Source organism: Schistocerca americana, chromosome 4, assembly GCF_021461395.2.
Source record: "Schistocerca americana isolate TAMUIC-IGC-003095 chromosome 4, iqSchAmer2.1, whole genome shotgun sequence".
NCBI classification, from domain to species: domain Eukaryota; kingdom Metazoa; phylum Arthropoda; class Insecta; order Orthoptera; family Acrididae; genus Schistocerca; species Schistocerca americana.
Window position 1 is genome coordinate 26,108,917 of NC_060122.1, and position 21,674 is coordinate 26,130,590.

Genomic DNA, 21,674 nt, shown 5'->3' on the forward strand with positions numbered 1-21,674 from the left:
GCAATGACTTTAATAAATTTTCCGTCCTAGAACACATACAGGTTCCAACCATACATTCATTTCATCCAGTTTTCCTCCTATTTAAAAAATAAATAAATAAACACCTACTGAATGATATTCCTCTGAGAATACCACCACGAAACGAATGAACATGATGAGGACTGCTGCCTACCGTGACATCGTTACATACACTAAGTAAATTAAAATCGTTGGAACAAAAGGTATCAATATGAATTAAATGAAATTACATCAGTGAAATCACCAGACAGTTAAACTGTAATGAAATGTGTATGTAACAACAAACCAGCTTTGTGGTAATATTGAGACTGAATCAGATAGAAAGCCGACTGGAAGGATGACAGCCAGTTGATCTTTGGCGGTTTGTACAGCATAGCACTTATGGATCCACATACGTATCTTAATGGGTATGAATTCCGCTTGTTTTTCGCCATTCAAAGTCTATGTGCATAAGGTCAGTTACGGTATCCAGTAATTGAAAAGTCTTTGATTCCAGTTCTTAGGTGTATAGTGCTACCTTCTTTGCTGATACTACCATATTGGTTCTTACTTCTGGTGGCGATGGCACAGATTTCCGTCCAAAGCTCAAGTGTTTTATTCGAAATGACGCAGCTCGTAAACCTTGAAGAGTATATTCGAAGAACAGGAGCGTCCGACGCCTACTGCGCCACCAGACGTCAGCCGTAATAACAGCTGTGCTGACGACAGTCAGTTGCAGGCGACTGCAGGCGACCTGCGGGACGAAGCCCACCGCTGTACCCCGGACCCCCGGACGGGACCGCTCTCCGACACGCCACAGCCGTTCCCTGTCGCCCTACAGAGGTGCCAGCCGCTCACCTAGCCGCCAAATTCAAAACAAGTAAGCGAGGCAACCATCTTTGGACGTCAGGACGTCCCAGATCAAAATCCTCCATGAACGACTTTCACCAAGACGAGGAAAATCTCATCGACTTCACCGTCGACGACCAGTCTGCTTGGGTACTAGTGTTTTTCTGTAATGTCCGATGTTTATTGTTGCCAGCTAAAGAAGACTATATCTCGTGATTCGAAAGCGATTGTGTCGAATGTCGTAAATGGGTAATACATCCAGCCGACAGGAACGTGTACTGCAAGAATAACTGTCAATGACGGAACACAGTCCCTCGAATTTGTCATTTAATATAATACAGTCATAATTTTATTCTCAGATGGAACTTCTTGCTGGCATCACAAGCAATCACACACTCTCAATGATCAAAGTCTCAGGTAGACTAAGGTATTCCAACCGGCGCACGTCCCGAAGACTGTTCTGTGCAATTGCTTGCCATTGACTATGTAATCGACGAGACGAATCCCAGTTGTCAGTCTGGATGCTCAGTTAAACTTTTAAGTGTTTATCGATTGAATAAAGCTATTCAGACTCATGAAAGGTATGTGTATACCAGTGACGATAGCAAAATTGGAGGTGATCGAGGAGAACTTCCGATTATTAACTGTATGAGCAACCACAGATCATCCCTAAAGGTAAGCATGTAGGAACTGCAGAAAAAGTCCAGAATGGACAGCTCAGTGGCATCGATGTAGAATCGTGTTACGCTACAGACAATGTGAGGGAGGAAGATACTACCAAACTGTTAACAGGATCTGATCTGGCCGTGGGACAACTCCAGACAGCGCCAGCCCGTCTGTGCCCATTGACATAAGCTTTCAAATCCAGAGTGGAGAAAAGAGATATCAAGCGGCCTATGGTAAAACATCACATTAGGCAGCTCTCTTATTGGATTTTTCCAGCTGAGCGACTCATGATTGGGGAAGAAATGAAGAAGATGCTGCGACATCATTGAACACTGAGCGAGTCCTCAGTCCTCCCCTGTGGTCCTTGTGAAGAAGGGGGACGACAAGTAGCGTTCCTGCATCGACTATCGATGACTGAGCAAAATCATGAAAAAATATGTATACCCATTGCCACACATTGATGATGCCCTACACTGATTGAAAGGAGCAAAGTATTTCTCAACTTCAGATACACAGAAAGGCTACTGGTAAATCGAAGTTTACGAGACAGAGTAGAAAAAAACTGTGTTCGTAACAAGAATAGTTGACGTGATCGCCAAGAATTCAAGTTTATGAAGGTTGGAAAATGTAAGACTCCAGCCACCATTGATCATATGAACAACATGCCTTAACTATCTGGATGACATTGTCTCTTTTTTTTAACAATGTTTGAAGAACATCTAGACTGCCTGACAATCGTGATGTGTGTACAGATCTGAATTCGAAAAAGTGCCTCTTTGTCACCCAAGATAAGGATTTTGAGACACACAGTGAATGGCAATGTAGTTGTGCCCCGACATGGAAAAAATAAGTGCAGTCAGAGATTTGCCGACCGCTCGGCACATTTTTGATATGCGAAGTTTTCTCAGAATGTGCTGTCAGCTGTACCGCGTGCAGCGTGACTAGCGGTTACCGTTACTGGCCGGCTTGCTGTGGGTCCAGACTTCAAATACAATTATAAGCAAATAAATGCCATTCCTTATTTGTCATTTCTAGATAGTTCTCGGGTTTTGCCATATTTAGATATTCTAGAATTTTCGATATTTGTATAAATAGCAGCATCCTCCATTCGCGGGGCAGTTATATGCTGTTCTGTTTGTCCACTGCTGTCCATAATAAATGTGCTTACACTGCTAAGCGTTGTACTTCATTAATGACTTGCCTTTCGAATTTTGACTTGATTGTGGCTTTGACATGGCAATACTGAGCAGTAACGAAAGAATACAAGGAGAACAATAACGAAGGCTGCTGATGAGTATTGGATAGGAAGAGAAATATGCGTTGGGAAGGGAAGCTCAAAATCTGGCCGCCAGACCTTGAAGCGACCACAAAGTCTATCTCCGTTATCTTAACAAACGAACAGTAGAAAATCGTCAGATTTACAAACAGAAGAGGAATATTGATAAAAAGGTTGTAAAAGAGGCCCAACAAGAATCTTTGTAATGGTTCGTAAACATAATCGAAGATGGCGTCCACGGAAAGCAAGCGCTAGTATGTAACACAATGAAAATCCTTAACAAAGCACACAGAGATACAGTACAGGCAAATAACACAAGTCAGCGGCAGGCAATAGGTCGAACGATTGAAACGCGTTTTGTATGGAGGCGAAGAGACAGAAAATAGGGAAATTGCATGTATAGAGTTGGGAGGTGTGGCCCATTCATGCTATGATGTCCTTTATTATCATTTATTATTATTATTATTATTATTATTATTAGTCTTATTTATGCTACGATGTTCTTGCAAAATAGGACAGCAGGCATGGACAGCATCAACAACGAAATTCTATCCGGTGTAATTGCTCTCCATCTGAGAGTGGTAAATCTATTTCGTGACTGTCGGAAAAGAAGTGTTGTACCAAGAGCATTTTAGCAAGGAAAAATTTTATTTCTATTTTAAAAAAATGTGATAGAAGCAGCTGCCAGAACTACAGAGGGATTAGTTTACTGGAAGATCCATAAAAATTTACTCTTGCATCCTGAACAGCAGACTAAAAATAATATCAGTTGGTTCACTAAGTGAAGAACTGATGGGCTTCCGTAAGAGGAATATCGAAAACGGATGCAGTATTTATGACGAAGCAGATCATATAAAAGCATGCATAATTTGTTCGAGACACCACTGAGCACTCGTTGATATGGAAAAAGGCATTGATAAAGTTGGTAAGGAAGAACTATAGATCATAATAAAGAAACAAGGATATCCATCCAATTGTGCTCATCAGAACACCATAACAAGACTATATGAAAACACGACAACCACGTTCGATGAACAGGGTTTGGACGAAAAAAATATGGAAACGTCAAAAACACGACACATTACCGTGCGTAATGAGGTGCACGAAACACGTTGCATCTTGTTACCTCAGAAGGATAACTATAGGTTCTGTACGGTTTTTGAGGGAACAGTGTACCATTCTTCTTGCAAAGTAAGTCCAAGTTCAGGAAACGATGAAAAGACGTATAGCGATCACACACCGTTCTTACCAACGTAGACGACAAAGAGATCTGGTGATTGTAGTGGCCAGAGGAGGGGCGACAATTCATGCCCGTGCTCACAAAACCAGTCCTGCACGATGTGAGCTGTGTGTGTCGTTTTGGAACACTGCATCACACACTGTGCCGTGATAACAACACGAAAAGCCGAAGTGGTCACAAAATCCTTAGCAAATGTAACACTGGAGAGTAACCATGCGGCTCAAGTTACCACCGAACGCCCATAATTTTCAGTCTTGTACGTAAATTCGGCCACAGGTTGCAAACAGTGTGAAACACTTCTCTTCCTAGCAAATAACGTTCTTCCATTGGCTACGTTTCACGGCTCCGTGCTTCTGCATCACTGATGAGTCCTTCGTGAGCGCTCCGTTCATTTCTGCTGTGACTTTTGCAGCTCTCGTCGTCTTATTTCCCGTCACAATTCTTTTCAATGACCGTCACTCACGGTCACTCACCACCCACTTTTGTCAGCTTTATCACTTAGCTGATGATGTTGTTCTGCTTTTCGTGTTGTTGTTGTTGTTGTCTTCAGATCGAAGCCGGTTTTATGCAGCTCTCCATGCTACTCTACCCTGTGCAAACGTCTGAATCTCTGAGTAACAACTGCAACCTACATCCTTCTGAATCTGCTTAGTGTATTAATATCTTGTTCTCCCTCTACGATTTTTACCTTCTACGCTTCCCTCCAGTACTATATTGGTGATCCCTCGATGCCTCCGAATGTATCTTGCCACAAATTCGTCTTCTCCCCAAGGATACCAGCAACTCTGACGGAATGTTATTTACTGCAAGTGCCTCCTTCCGACTTAGGTCTTTCAGTGGCAAGCTACTCCGCGATGCAGAGCGCCTCTCTTGCAGAGTCTGCCACTTGAGTTTGCTAAACATCTCCGTAATGCTATCACGGTTACCAAATAACCCTGTGACGAAACGCGCCGCTCTTCTTTGGATCGTCTCTACCTCCTCCGTCAACTCGATCTGGTACGGATCCCACACTGATGAACAATACTCAAGTATAGGTCGAAGGAGTGTTTTGTAAGCCACCTCCTTTGTTGATGGACTACATTTTCTAAGGACTCTCCCAACGAATCTCAACCTGGTACCCGCCTTACCAACAATTAATTTTATATGATCATTCCACTTCAAATCGTTCTGCACGCATACTCCCAGATATTTTACAGGAGTAACTGCTACCAGTGTTTGTTCCGCTATCATATAATCATACAATAAAGGATCCTTCTTTCTATGTATTCGCAATACATTACATTTGTCTCTGTTAAGGGTCAGTTGCCACTACCTGCACCAAGTGCCTATCCGCTGCAGATATTCCTGCGTTTCGCTACAATTTTCTAATGCTGCAACTTCTCCGTATACCACAGCATCATCCGTGAAAAGCCGCATGGAACTTCCGACACTATCTACTAGGTCATTTATATATATTGTGAAGAGCAATGGTCCCATAACACTCTCCTGTGGCACGCCAGAGGTTACTTTAACGTCTGTAGACGTCTCTCCATTGAGAACAACATGCTGTGTTCTGTTTGCTAAAAACTCTTCAATCCAGTCACACAACTGGTCTGATATTCCGTAGGCTCTTACTTTGTTTATCAGGCGACAGTGCGGAACTGTATCGAACGCCTTCTAGAAGTCAAGGAAAATAGCATCTACCTGGGAGCCTGTATCTAATAATTTCTGGGTCTCATGAACAAATAAAGCGAGTTGGGTCTCACACGATCGCTGTTTCCGGAATCCATGTTGATTCCTACAGAGTAGATTCTGGATTTCCAAAAACGACATAATACTCGAGCAAAAAACATGTTCTAAAATTCTACAACAGATCGACGTCAGAGATATAGGTCTATAGGTTTGCGCATCTGCTCGACGACCCTTCTTGAAGACTGGGACTACCTGTGCTCTTTTCCAATCATTTGGAACCTTCCATTCCTCTAGAGACTTGCGGTACACGGCTGTTAGAAAGGGGCAAGTTCTTTCACGTACTCTGTGTAGAATCGAAATGGTATCCCATCAGGTCCAGTGGACTTTCCTCTGTTGAGTGATTCCAGTTGCTTTTCTATTCCTTGGACACTTATTTCGATGTCAGCCATTTTTTCGTTTGTGCGAGGATTTAGAGAAGGAACTGCACAAACTGTGAAACAGCTTTGGGAAAAGGTGTTTATTATTTGAGCTTTACGCGTGTCATCCTCTGTTTCAATGCCATCATCATCCCGGAGTGTCTGGATATGCTGTTTCGAGCCACTTACTGATTTAACGTAAGACCAGAACTTCCTAGGATTTTCTGTCAAGTCGGTACATAGAATTTTACTTTCGAGTTCACTGAACGCTTCACGCATAGCCCTCCTTACGCTAACTTTGACGCCGTTTAGCTTCTGTTTGTCTGAGAGGTTTTGGCTGCGTTTACACTTGGAGTGAAGCTCTCTTTGCTTTCGCAGTAGTTTCCTAACTTTGTTGTTGTACCACCGTGGGTTTTTCCCGTCCCTCACAGTTTTACTCGGCATGTACCCGTCTAAAACGCATTTTACGATTGCCTTGAACTTTTTTCATAAACACTCAACATTGTCAGTGTCGGAACAGAAATTTTCGTTTTGATCTATTAGGTAGTCTGAAATCTGCTGTCTTGCTAAACAGATAAATCTTCCTCCCTTCTTTTATATTCCTATTAACTTCCATATTCAGGGATGCTGCAATGGCCTTATGATTACTGATTCCCTGTTCTGCACTTACAGACTCGAAAAGTTGGGGTCTGTTTGTAATCAGTAGGTCCAAGATGTTATCTCCATGAGTCGGTTCTCTGTTTAATTGCTTGAGTTAATTTTCGGATAGTGCACTCAGTATAATGTCACTCAATGCTCTGTCCCTACCACCCGTCCTAAACATCTGAGTGTCCCAGTCTATTCTGGCAAATTGAAATCTCCACCTAAGACTATAACATGCTGAGAAAATCTATGTGAAATGTATTCCAAATTTTCTCTCAGTTGTTCTGCCACTAATGCTGCTGAGTCGGGAGGTCGGTAAAAGGAGCCAATTATTAACCTACCTTGGTTGTTGAGTGTAACCTCCACCCATAATAATTCACAGGAACTATCCACTTCACTACAGGATAAACTACTACTAACAGTGACAAACACGCCACCACTGGTTGCATGCAATCTATCCTTTCTAAACACCGTCTGTGCCTTTGTAAAAATTTTGGCAGAATATTTCTCTGGCTTCAGCCAGCTTTCTGTACCTATAACGATTTCAGCTTCGGTGCTTTCTATCAGCACTTGAAGTTCCGGTACTTTACCAATGCAGCTTTGACAGTTTACAATTACAATTCTGATTGCTGCTTGGTCCTCGCATGTCCTGACTTTGCCCCACACCCTTTGAGGCTGTTGCCCTTTCTGTACTTGCCCAAGGCCATCTAACCTAAAAAACCGCCCAGTCCACGCCACACAACCCCTGCTACCAATGTAGCCACTTGCTGCGTGTAGTGGACTCCTGACCTATCCAGCGGAACCCAAAACCCCACCACCCTATGGCGCAAGTCGAGAAATCTGCAGCCCACATGGTCGCAGAACCGTCTCAGCCTCTGATTCAGACCCTCCACTCGGCTCTGTACCAAAGGTCCTTAGTCAGTCCTGTCGACGATGCTGGAGATGGTGAGCTCTGCTTTCAGCCCGCTAGCGAGACTGGCAGTCTTCACCAAATCAGATAGCCGCCTTTAACTACAGTATTTCTTTTTGTAGTAATTCTGGCATGAACTGATACCTGATATCAGTATGTGTAAACACAAAACAATATAATATTGCAGAATGTTCAGGGAAGGTCCATTTTCCACTTGACATAAAAAGGGAAATACACGTGGGGTAACAAAGATCAACAATGCAGCAGAGAGAAGGCATTTTGCTTATGACCAAATATTTACACAGCTCTTGCCGAAAAGAGCTTATTTGTCTTCTGTTATGCTGTGTTTGCCAGCTTTCTATACTTCCTCCCACAAAGTGTCTGCTTAACGTACTCGTCGGGAACGGCACTGCCTGTGCAGGTGACGGTGAACGACCGTCCGGCCCTCCGCGGCCCTCTGCTCCTGCCGTTCCTGCGAGGCTTCACGCACCTCAGCGACCTGGACCTGAGCCTGGAGAAGAGCAGCGTCTCCGGGACGGGCGTGCCGCTGACTGTCGACGACAAGGCACTGGTGGCCTTCTTCCAGACGCTGTCGGCCAGCTTCCGGACGCTGCAGAGCCTGCGAATGAGCCACTGGCGGCTGAGCCTGGAGGACGCGGAGCGAACGCTGCGCTGCGTGGGGCGCGCGCTCAAGGCGTGCTCGCTGAGCCACCTGCAGGTGGACGGGCTGCGCGCAGCCGACGTGGCGTGCCGCGCGCCCGCCGAGCACCTGTTCCTGCAGGCGGTGGTGGCCAACCTCAGCTACCTGAGCTGGCTGAGCGCCGCGGGGGTGCCGCTGAGCCAGGCGCAGGCGGCGGCGCTGGGCCGTTGCGTGCGCGACCGCTTCCCCGGCACGGCGCTGCAGCTGAGCGTCAGGGACATGGAGGCGGCGGCGGCGAAGGCGCTGGTGGCGGCGCTGCGCGACGGCGGCCGCCTCGAGGTGTCCTTCCTGGCCGGCGCCGGCCCCGGCTGCGAGCTGCGCGTCCAGCGGGTGGCCAAGAACCCCAGGCTCCGCGTCAAGCTGCGCCGCTTCACCAGCCTCAAGGAGTGAGCCTCACCCCACATCGACTGGCGCCTCTGGATTTCCCGACCAAATCCTGCCACAACAGCTACACGGTTAAATCTTTTGGATGTCTGTGCACTTTAATATTATTGAGAGCAAAACCGTAAATATTATTGTGTTTTTCAGAAGCTAGTTTTCAACTTCAGACTCTGTGACATTCTCGTGAGTCCAAATGTTACGAATTAACTGAATGGAGCGGTCAAAAAAAAGTTTTAAATGCATGTTTAAAGGACTTTTCTTCTTCAGAATACAACAAAAAATTCTACAGCGGATTACACCAGTACAATTCAAACTTTCCAAACTAAAGCGTTGTAAGAAAAATTTGACTCGCATTTTATTTCCCCTACATTGCACCATACATTGGAAAAGAACCGCTGACTATCTCAAGTAATCGTGTACTGAAAACTGTTAACATTACGGTACTAATACTATTTTGGTAATATTTCTCAGTCAATGTCAGAGTAGTATTTGTGGTAAAGTATCACTGCAGTTCTGGAATGAGAAATTGTGATGTTAACTAGTTGAGTCAAGTTGCTCGTCCTGCTAGAATCCGTTCATTGAGGAAATGGTGAGGTACAGCCATAATTTTATTGAAGGAACACTATGTCTGTATTACGTATTTGCTTCAGGGATTGAAATAAATCTTTGTGTCCATGCGAAATGTGAAATTTTAACGTATACATCATGTCCGTGAATTAAATAGTGTTGTAGTATTGCATACTGTCAGTGGTGCACAGTGTCAGATGTTTCCTTTCCTCGTGACATTTTGACATTTTGATAATCCTACAATGCGATATTATCTCGGCTGAGAACAGAAACAAGCATATTTTGCTCATATTTCAGCTTCTTCTGCCATTGATAGTCTGTAACTTTGGATTTCAGTCTGGTGAACAAATATGTTCACTTTTATTGTAATCCAGTTTTTTCCACAATCCAATTTTTCAATCAGAAAAGTTGGTCTGTGCATGAATAGCCATTGTTACACTAGCACCAAACGTTATCCTTTGCTTAACTACAGTTGGTAACCTTTTAAAAATCTTTTTTTGTAACTCACACTGGTAGTACACGAAGATTGTACTGAGATTTTCCACAGGAAATGTCACTCAGTCAGTATTTCTACAATTCTTGAGAGAATATCATATTAATACATCTTATAACGTGAATTGTTTGAAGTATTGAAAGTCAAAATAACCATGGAAAGACCTCTTCATATTTACCAAGCAAGTGTTATTTCACTACCAGAAGTACATTATGAATGCTTTCCTTGTAACTTCGACGATTCAAAGATACATGCCGCACCATTTAGTTTACTATTGATGAAATAAGGGCTAATAAAAGTATCCCATATCAGATATCAATCCTCCTTCGACACTGATGTTCCATATCTCGGCCACCGCGAGTTTACAGTGGACCAACAGTGAATGTTCTTTGTGTCTGCCTGTGCGTTTTAGAAGAAATATTCATTGATAAAAAGAACATCACAGAAGTTATAGTTAGCGAATATTTGGGCTGAGCGCACTGACAGATCTGTACATGATGCAGGTAATGATTCTCGTCCAATTCCTGGTGTAAATGTACATGAAAACAGAAGAACATGTTGCACACGTGCCATGTACGCTCGCTTTAGGAATGCGATATCATGTGCCGTGTGTCTACGTGTGGATTCATGGCGACAGAAAGGTGAAGCGCAGCTTCACTGGCTTCGACTGTGCGATTTCTATGATGACTGCGTTGCCTCCCGTTGAACCTTCACACTTCCTGAAGCAGCAATAGTTGGGTTCCATCAGGAAGGTATCTTTTTTATCAGGATATCGTTCTGAGTAGAGTTCCTTTGTCAGAGTAGTATCACGCCTACCTTCAAGCAAAAGCGAAGGAAAGTAATGGTGACACAGTTTTAAATCAATAATGTGCACAACATATTGTTTAAGTGTACTACAAGCATCCATATAGTAAACAAGAAAACATTGTTGTAATAACTGTTCTGCCAATGCAGTTCTGTTTCATAGGTAAGTACCATCTTTTCTCCGTTGTTTCCACACAAATCTTCAACAGAAGATGTCTGAGGGAATGACTGGCGTCCATTTTCCTTGTGTTTCCATTTTTTTTACTGTCAACTCCACCTGGCGGCGGGTTACATCAGCCTGGGTGGCTACACTGTGTACCATTACTCCAGAGTCAAAGTCAGTTTAGTACAGCAACCTCAGTCAGTTTTGTGTTTTGTATTTAACTCCCTCATGTTTACATGAACGGTACATTGTAAGACATTTTTGAACAGGTTTTATGCAGAGAAAGTGGATTACCAAATAAGGGATACCAGATGTTATTTAAAATAAATATAATATCTTGATAACGAATAAAGCTACACAAAAGGCAATGATGTTGGTTAATGTCGTCCTGATAGATAAACAATTGCATGACACAATTTTTTTGTTTTATTTGTGGACAAAAAGTTGTTTGTGATGGTCAATATAAATTGGACACGCAATATAACAACATTCTTGTACTGAACGTGCAGATGTTGTTCTATACCATTGCACTGATAAGGCAAAAATATACGTGCAAGTTCTTTTCAAATCAGCCGGTCTTTTATTAAAACTATCATAGAAGAATCGCTATGTTATGGTTCTCCTAAGGTAAAATTTAACGATATAGCATCACAAATGTGAAGGTTTATTGTGTACTCTATTCAATAGTTATGGCGCTGAAGATTACCTCAGTTGTTTACTAACTCACTTGTCTTCTTACATGCAACTCATTCAAAATTCACTGTTAATCTTTGAGAGACTATCATTTTTTACATGTTCTGCAGCTATAATTTTTGGCTGTAATTGGAAGAATATCTGGACAAACTCGAGTATTTGACTGTCGTAACAGCTCTGTCATACAGGCAAAGTGATAAAGTTATATAAAAACGATATTATAAGTATAACATAAGCTGCTGATACAACACATCTTTTTATTGTGGCAAAGGCATTTCTTCCCAGAAAACTATGCCAAAAGAACATTCCTCATTACTCTACATGTTCCGATTTCTTTGGTATTACAGACAGAGTACTTCAAATGCTGCTTTGCTCCTTTGTGATACGTTAAGAGAAAGGTTAAGCTGGTTTATCAAAATTTGTGCTCCTTGACCATAAAAACACGTTTTCACAAGTAGAATTACCATCACACCATTATTTAAAAAAATGTGTTCTGCTTCGATCCTTGGACTTACTGATTGCTTTCACTTTGTACTAATTTAACTACTAGAAATTTAGACATCTGAGAGACAAACTGTTATTGTGATCATCGTTGTGTGACTTCTAATAGACAAACTGAGATGGTACTTCTGGAAAGGAGACAATGCGCATTGTAGGATTAATATGTTGTGAATGTATAAATAAATGTAATTTATATCAGGTTTTGGAAAAGCACAAATATAAATTTTATAAATGTGTGAATTAGCAAGAATTACAAAGTTTTATTGTTCTACATGGTGCTATGTGTGAAAAATGTGTGTTTAAAAATGTTCTATTCAGTAGAAACTGTTTCATAAGAGGATGTTATTTTAAATAAATTAGTCTTCAGCATTTTGCACTGCAGAACCTAGCAGTCATGCTATGTCTAATGGAAATTCCAGACATGTATTTTGAAAAGGATACTCAAGTGTCGAATATCACATAATAGTAGTTTACACTGCAGAATGATAGATGTTTCCATAACAGATTTCTAAGAAAAGTGTGTTTACAACATCCTGAAATATTTGATACATTTACTCTGGTATTGTTACTGCACACTAAATTAAATATCTATCTGCTGTATTATTCTCACGTTGTCATACATGGGATTCATTAAGTTTTATATATGTACTGAGCAACATAAAAGAAAGACAAAAATAAAACAAAAAAATATGGGAATGAATGATGTTGACAGATTACATATATGTTTTGTATTATTGTTATTGGAAGAAAGTTGCAGTAAGTGAGTGCCCTACAACGGCTTTACATGCTAAGTTTGCCATTGATATCTCTGATGTAAAAAAATATTTATATAATTTCTAACAATTGTACTACTTATCTGCGTTTAAGTGGGAAGATAGGTTTTATTTAGAAATATTTAATACAAATTTGTTAATGTGACACAAATATTTATTTCAAAATAAATAATTTTCATCAGACAATGCTAATTTAAATGCATCTGATTTTCCTATAAAAACTATCTACATGTGAGTTGTAAGGTTAAATAAAAGACCGTTACTTGGAAGCAAAACTCATTCACGCTGGTGGAACTTCCCATTCGCTCTCTAACACGGCTCGCAAATTGCTGCAGTACACCACTCTGATCGACGGAATGAAGAAGACAGGAGGGCAGATGAAAACTAAAGGTTACAGGTCAAAAGACTAGCATCAAGAATAAGTGAGTAAGCCAGCCAGATTTTTGGTTGAGGACAAAAATGAGAAGATGGACAGTTTCTTGTTTTGCGCGATATCACTTGACTGCCTTGTGCTGTATTTTTTGTGCAGTCACATCACGGAAACTCCCTCCCTCTCTCTCTCTCTCTCTCTCTCTCTCTCTCTCTCTCTCTCTCTCTCTGTCTCTCTCTTGGTAGTCTTGGAAATGTCGAGTGGTCAACATCACACATTATTCAGGGTGATGATGATGATGTTCGTTTTATGGGGTGCTCAACTGTGCAGTTATCAGCCCTTGTACGAAGTCGCAATCTTTCCACAGTCCAATCTCGCCCACGTTCACGAACCGTGATGACAACAACATGAACACCCAGTCCCCGGGCAGAAAAAGTACCCAACCCGGCCAGGAATCGAACCCGGGACCCAGGACCCTGTGAGCCAGAGGCAGCAAAGCTAGCCACTAGACCGAGAGCTGCAGACGTCATGCAGGGTGACTGTTATGCAGTGATGGTCAACGTCAAATGTATCACTCTGAGATTTGGAACCTTGATGTGGAACAACTGAATCGAAGCTTTAACTGAGGGAGAGAAAGTTTTGGACTAATTTGGATTGCTGAATATGAACAAACTGTGATACACACAATATTTTCTAATGGTTTCATTTTTATGCACTACTTGCACTGTGCACTATATTCACAACAGTCACCAAGCTTCTATGCAGTTATGATATCACAACACTTCCGTTGTATTTGTTCAAACAGTCTGATGTTATTTGAACAATGTCACTGTCAGAGATAATTCTGTCTGAGACAATTCTTAAGCTGAGACAGGTGTCTGAAGCTCAAAAAAATTCAAGCTGGATCAGATTAGGCGAATTACTTGATCAAGAAATAGGACTACATTCGAATTAACAACTTTATTTCATTGGAGAAACATCAATTTATGGATATTTGTATTGCACTGGCCGTCTTATCCCACTACATGGTTGACATGGTAACATCCAACACATTTGTTAATGTAGCAGTTGTCCTTAACACAGTGTGATAGATTTGCCCTTCTCCATAAAACATACAGGTTTCTACAGGGTATTTCACTTTCGACCCAACCGCGGTGCCTGGCATTGCGTGGGAACTGATTCTAGGGAAGGGAGCAGAGAGGAGGGGGGCAGAGGGGGGGGCAGGAGGGGAGGGGAGAGTAGAAGAAAGGACATGAGATGACCTTTGCCATAAAACATGCAAGTTTCAACAAAGTATTTCACTTTTGAGCCAAGCTCGGTGCCTGGTATTGCATGGGCCGGCCGGTGTGGCCGTGCGGTTCTAGGTGCTTCAGTCTGGAACTGCGTGACCGCTACGGTCGCAGGTTCGAATCCGGCCTCGGGCATGGATGTGTGTGATGTCCTTAGGTTAGTTAGGTTTAAGTAGTTCTAATTTCTAGGGGACTGATGACCACAGATGGTAAGTCCCATAGTGCTCAGAGCCATTTGAACCATTTGGTATTGCATGGGAACTGATACTGGGGAGGAGAGGCGAGGAGAAAGTAAAGGAGAGGAGAGGAGAGGAGAGGAGAAAAGAGGAGAGCAGGAGAGAGAGAAGAAGAGAAGGGCAGGGATGAGGAGAAAAGAGGAGAGCAGGGGAGCAGAAAGAAGAGGAGAGCAGGGGAGAGGAGAGGTGATGAGAAGGAAGGAAAGGAGGATGGAGGGGTGGTGAGGGAAAGAAAAGGGATTGGAGAGTAGGGTTGGGGAGGCATGTGGACTGGAGGGGAGGGGTGATGAGAGGAGAGAGAGGGGCATGCAGGGAAGAGTAATGAGCAGGATAGGGGCGGGGTCAGTATGAGTGGGGAGGCATGAGGACAGGAGGGTATGTGAGGGACTGTGGCCTGGCCCATTCTGAGCTATGCGGGTGGCACAGTGGTTTCAGCTTTACTGGACCTGCAGTAGTCTAAGGAAATCACTACCCCGCTTAGCACTTTTGACTGGTGTGTCAGTCAGCAATGCATGTTCACAGCACTGTGCCCAGATCAGAACCTTACGAAGTACATCTTCATCTACATAGTTACTCTGCAGTTCACACTTAAGTGCCTGGCAGAGGGTTCACCAAACAATTTTCATACTACTTCTCTGCCATTCCACTCTAGAATGGCGCGTGGGAAAAAGGAACACCTACATATTTCCGTTACAACTCTGGTTTCTCTTATTTTACTATGATGATCATTTCTCCGTACGTAGGTGGGTGTCAACAAAATATTTTCGCATTCGAAAGCCAAATTTGGTGATTGAAATTTCGTAAATATATCTCTCCCCAAAGAAAACCGGCTTTGTTCCAGTGACTGCCACCCCAACTCGCGTATCATATCTGTGACACTCTCGCCCCTATTGCGAGATAACACTAAACGAGCTGCCCTTCTTTGCACTTTTTCGATGTGCTCCGTCAATCCTACCTGGTGAGGATCCCACACCGCGTAGCAATATTCCACCAGAAGACGGACAAATGTAATGTAGGCTTTCTCTTTAGTTAGTTTGTCGCATCTTCTAAGTGTCCTACCAACAAAGCGCAGTCTTTGTTTCGCCTTCCCCACAATATTATCTGTGTGGTCTTTCCAATTTAAGTTGCTCGTAATTGTAATTCCTAGGTATTTTGTCGAATTGACAGCCCTTAGATTTGTGCGATTTATCGTATACCCAAAATTTATCGGATTTCTTTTAGTACTCATATTCCTTCGTTTAGTGCCAATTGCCACTTTTCGCACCATACAGAAATTCTGTTTAGATAATTTTGTAATTGGAATTGATCGTCTGATGATTTTACTAGACAGTAAATTACAGCGTCATCTGCAAACAATCTAAGGGGCTGCTCAGATTATCACCTAGATCATTTATGTAAATCAGGAACACCAGAGGGCCTAAGCCACTATCTTGCGGAACGCCAGTTGTCACTTCTGTTCTACTTGATGATTTACCGTCCATCACTACGACCTGTGACCTCTCTGAGAGGAAGTTACGAATCCAATCACACAACTGAGACGATACTCCATGTGCAAGCAATTTGATTAATAGTCGCTTGTGAGGAACGGTATCAAAAGCCTTCTGGAAATCTAGTAATCAGGAATCGATCTGAGATCCCTTGTCGACAGCACTCATTACTTCATGGGAATAAAGAGCTAGCTGCGTTGCACAAGAACGATATTTTCTGAATCCGTGTTGATTGTGTATCAATAAGTCATTTTCTTCAAGGTGATTCATAATTTTCGAGTACAGTATATGCTCCAAAATCCTACTGCAAATTGAGGTTAGTGATATGGGTCTGTGATTCAACAGGTTACTTCTATTTCGTTTCTTGAATATTGGTGTGACCTGTGCTACTTTCCAGTCTTTAGGAACAGACCTTTTGTCAAGTGAGCGGTTGTATATGATTTCTAAGAAAGGCGCTATTGTGTCTGCATACTCTGAAAGGAACCTGACTGGTATCCCATCTGGACCGGAAGGGACCTTAACGGATTTGCGTTGTTTCGCAACACCTAAACTATCTACTTTTATGTCACTCATGCTAACAGCTGTTCTGGTTTCGAATTCTGGAATAGTTACTTCGTCTTCTTTCATGAAGGAATTACGGAAAACTGTATTTAGTAACTCCGCATTAGTGGCACCATGATTGTTAACATTTCCATCGCTATCCCGCAGTGACGGTATTGACTGTTTTTTGCCACTGGTGTACTTTAAATACGACCAGAATCTCTTTGGGTTTCCTACCATTCTTTGAGACAATGTTTCACTGTGGAAACTATTAAAAGCATCTCGCATTTTGACGTCCACACTAAATTTCGTGCTTCCTTGAAACTTAGCCGGTCTTGGGGATTTTGCGTTCTTCTGAATTTGGAATGCTTTTTTCGTTACTTCTACAACAGTGTTTTGACGTGTTTTGTGTACCATGGTGGATCAGTCCCGTTCTTATTAACTAGTAACAGTAGACCGTTTAGCGAGCAACTGATACAGGACAGCACGTATCTACAAGTAATACTGTGAGCTATGCCTTGGTATTATGTACTCTTCCACTGTCCAGCATTAAATAATTGTTAATTGTCTGCAAACCCGTTGCAGTATATTATTCACATCCATGTCACAACATACGATTTGTCCATTAGTTGTCCTAATTGCTCACTAAACTCTTGTTTTCGTATTATGTCTTTCTGTAATGGAAGAGGCCTTCCAAAACTCCACAGTCCATTGCTCTACACATTCACGAACCTTAATGATCGCTGTAATGAAATGTTTCGTCAGAAAAAAAGGAGCATCTCAGAATTAGCCTCCATCACATGTAGACTGCAATGCACAGTTTCAGTAGTGTGGTCAAGAAGCAGTGTCTCACCTGGTCAGTCAGTACACTTCTGCTTTGTAGTGTTTCAGTTTGGGTTTGTGCTTATGTTTGTGAAGATGTTGTTTTTCAAACCAGCCTCAAGTCCTCAATCGTCCAACGACTTTCTCGGACTCTTTTCTAAAATCGTACCCAGTTGATATGGCAACTGGGTTGAGCTGTTTAGCATACCCCTTAAGAAGCGTAAGTCCAATATCTAGTGACCTACAGAGAAGGGAAGCTTACCATAAGATCACACACATTTTAAGAAAATGACAGTGTTGTACATTGGAAACATCTTGCTGAATGATATTTAATAGTCTTGGCCCACTCTATCATGAAAGTATGGGTACCACATGACACACAGATATATTAATGAAAGGAGGGATCATCTGTCTACAACAAAAACAAGTGGTCACCTTAACGATCCCGTTTACTATTGTAAAGTATCAGTATATGACTTATCCCCTGTGACAAGTAAGTGAACATTTAGTAAATGAGCAAGAAACTGTAACGGTGAAATATAACCTCGGCATAAGTGGGTGAGTACAATAAAAACATAAATCATGGATATGGCATATGACTGCAAGAAAAAAAAGTATGACTACCTGCAGAATCACCAAAGTCATGATGGAAGCAACTAGCTAACTGGCTGCAAATGTTGAAATTGTGCTGTTGGCCCCTGACAACAATCAACCAGCATCACACCCCTACCGACTCAGTGACTGCATCGCTGCCTCAGTCTTACCACTCCTATGTAGCATAAAATTGGAAGGCGGCAGCAGTTCTGAGCCCAGCTTGCCCTCTGTACTCACTACTGAAACGGAATCACCCTACTGTATGACAGCGGAAAGTCTCGTCTGGCAGCAAGTCTTTCCTCCTCCATCATCTGTCAGCACATGTTTACTCTTCAGTCTCCCAGCAGCAAGTGTTCTCTATTTCAGGCGCTTGAAACTTAACAGTTTCAGGGAGTGTAGGAATCTCATAAGCCACTTGCAGCCAATCTTGTGAGTTCTGTCCAGTAATGATTTTGTAAGTAAGTTAAACAGACTGCTACTCCTGTAATGTTTGTTATCATTAACCAAAGATGTCGAGGCACAGGGAGGAAGACACAAAACCTCTCTCACTCCAAGACAGGATTCTGAAGCTCACAAATCGTTGCTGAAGGCTGCAGCTGGATCAGATCTTTTTTATCTTTCTCCCACTGTCTTGAACAATACATGGCAGATAACCACCACCTCAGTCACTCTCTGCAGGCAGTTGGGACGACGTGCTCTCAGGGGGCAGCTTTTAGCTCTGAACTAATTTATGATTCTCCCTGCTCCTTTAGCTGAACTCCTACATTGCATGCCAGTTAGAAAAAGCTCCCCATGAATGCAGGAAATGACAGGTCCTCACTTTAATAAAAGGAAGACAAGAGAAGTGGTAAATTATCTGGGCAGTCATTGGTAGTACTCAGTATTGTCTGCAGTTATTATGTAGCATTAAAGGATCGACCACAATGACCACAGGGATGCGTATATGACATGATAAAACATGTTGCATGACAGTTTAGGGATACCCTGCCGTGTAACATCAACCCCTCATTGCAAATAAAATGGATGCTGTAGAAATTGTACTGAGATTTATCTGTAGCACAAGTTCACTGGGGTAAGGGTGCTATTTCTGTGTTTTGCTTGACATACTCATCGCCTGATAAGTATTATGCCATGGTTTAAAATGGTATACCTGGTGCCAAGATAAACAACATGGAAGTACACAATCACACTTGTGTACAAGTTCAAAATGGTTCAAATGGCTCTGAGCACTATGGGACTCAACTGCTGTGGTCATAAGTCCCCTAGAACTTAGAACTACTTAAACCTAACTAACCTAAGGACATCACACACATCCATTCCCGAGGCAGGATTCGAACCTGCGACCATAGCGGTCGTGCGGTTCCAGACTGTAGCGCCTTTAACCGCTCGGCCACTCCGGCCGGCACTTATGTACAAGTCTCCTCACATTCGTTCATCTGTACTGCTGCAATTGTCAATTTATTTGTGGAAACATTTAATAAGGAGAAACACCAGATATTACAATATTGCACACACATACTAATTGTTCTTATAATGTTCATGAATGAAGACAGTGCCTTGATAGAGTCACACACACATGGACGGCTTGTTGTAAATACCCAGACATGCTCAAAACAATCTACAGTTAGTTAGGCCAACCACGTTCACACCATTAGACCAAAACCTACTACATAGTATGTTACGGTGAAAAATAAAAATAACATTTATAGATACACATGTACAGCAAGTCACATCACACAACATGATTAACATATACAGAAACACATGTGCATGACAAACAAGACATAAGAAAAACAAAATGTACTATGCTTGCATTTTTGTATGGTTATGTAGCAATAAAAAGTCATAAATTCTTAAAGACGTACATCCAGCATGTGAAAATACAAAAATGACTACTACACCTACCAATAACTTCCCATACGCAGACTCTTGTGTTGCTGTGATCCATGTATCGATAAATAACTCTCATAAATGGGACATCACACAGTCTCAACCAATAAGTGACATAATTGCAAACATCAGAAATGTACAAATACTCACAAACTGTGACAACACCGATGGCATCTGTCTGAATCACTGTGTGAATAGCAGATAACAACAGCAAATAACAATTGCAAAAAAATTTGGAGCACTGTAGCTGACTTGATTTCGAATTACTGAATAAATAGGTCTACTGGCCAGTCTTTACAATAGTCCCTGAAATGTAGAACAAAACACCAAACAGCGTACATTTCACTGTTCCTGGGCAATACACATGTTCACAACACGGATTGTTTTCAATTAAAGGTTTGACACACAAGATAATATGTAAATGAAAGAGTTCACAATTATAGTTCCAGTAATTATCCTCATGGAAGCACGAAGTGATTCACAAGTTCAAATTGGTAGTTAGTCCATGTGGTACAACTTGTGCATTATTAAGTGCTGACTAGCATAAAGTTTACATCTACAGCCTGCAGTTTAAAACAGTTGGGTCTTTCCCATATTGCAAACAGTGTTTATCATAAATTCCCTGCTCTAAGGTATGACGAGTCTGCAATTATTTTGTGAGCAACAGTTCTTGGCTCCCACATAATTTGAGGTTGTGGCAAGTGTTACTGTAATGTTCATTCTCCCACACTAGCAATGAAGAAAAATGATGTCGTCTGCAACAGTAATATCTAAATGGATAACCAAGCCAACAGTTCATGTCAGCTGACAGAGGCATGTGATCTAGTGGGCACCACAATATTCACAGAAAGTTCCTTATACAGATGTCCCACACAAGCTTACTAATGATTGAGGTTGACATACAGTTTACCATGTAGTTAATAATGACAAAATTGGTCGGGTATCCTCCACAGTGTCACCTCATGGTCCACAGGATGATTGCTTGACAGCTGTCATAAGTCAGTCAAACGTTCTCCAAGCTTTTGTAGCAGCATCTCAAGTCGAGCTGACCGAGTCGTCACTCGTGCTCATGACCCAGTCACATAGCGAGGGCTGTTCCACTACCTGGGGAAGTGGCAGCCCAGTCACATGCTGACTGGTATGTGGTATGTGGGTCTCTGCCAGCAGGCTACAGCTGGCGTGATAGTGGTATGTTCCTCAGACATAAGTTGGTCTCTGGGGCTTGACATTCAGTCAAGGCCACATTGTTTTCACTGGGCAGCTGTCTCTCTCATCAGGTTTCTGCCTCATCTTCGTGTGTGGGTTATATGTCTCGTCTTACTTGTAAAAACCTCAAACAGTGGTACATGAGAAAATTAGATTAAAAAATGAGTGTGTGTGTGGGTGTGTGTCTATTGTTGACCAAGGCCTTAATGGCTGAAAGCTTTAATTGTGAAAGTCTTTTTGTTGTGCCTATCTCTGCTGGCAGTAAATTATGTACTGGAGGTAAATCCAAAACTTAGAACACAACTGGGTATACAGAATAGAATAGACATTGGATTTTGGTCAACCACTGTGAAGAACTACACTGCAGTCACCAAATGCTGTAACTGCCACTACTATGGTCATATAGCAAAATACTGTGTTGCAGGTTGATATTTGTAATTATAGACACTCTGGAAATATTGATTATCCTTGAATTAATGTTTTATATTCCATGATGTA

The 21,674-nt window shown here is 42.1% G+C and overlaps 1 protein-coding gene across 1 annotated transcript in view; it reads left to right on the top strand.

Annotated features, from left to right (window-relative positions):
- The window catches only part of LOC124612548, a 161,828-nt gene extending 148,894 nt beyond the window's left edge, over positions 1 to 12,934 (top strand). The window contains exon 13 of the mRNA XM_047140821.1: positions 8,089 to 12,934. Coding sequence (XP_046996777.1) covers positions 8,089 to 8,757 — 669 coding nt within the window. The 3' untranslated portion in view covers positions 8,758 to 12,934. The remainder of the gene's footprint in view (positions 1 to 8,088) is intronic.
- Positions 12,935 to 21,674: the final 8,740 nt, after the last annotated feature.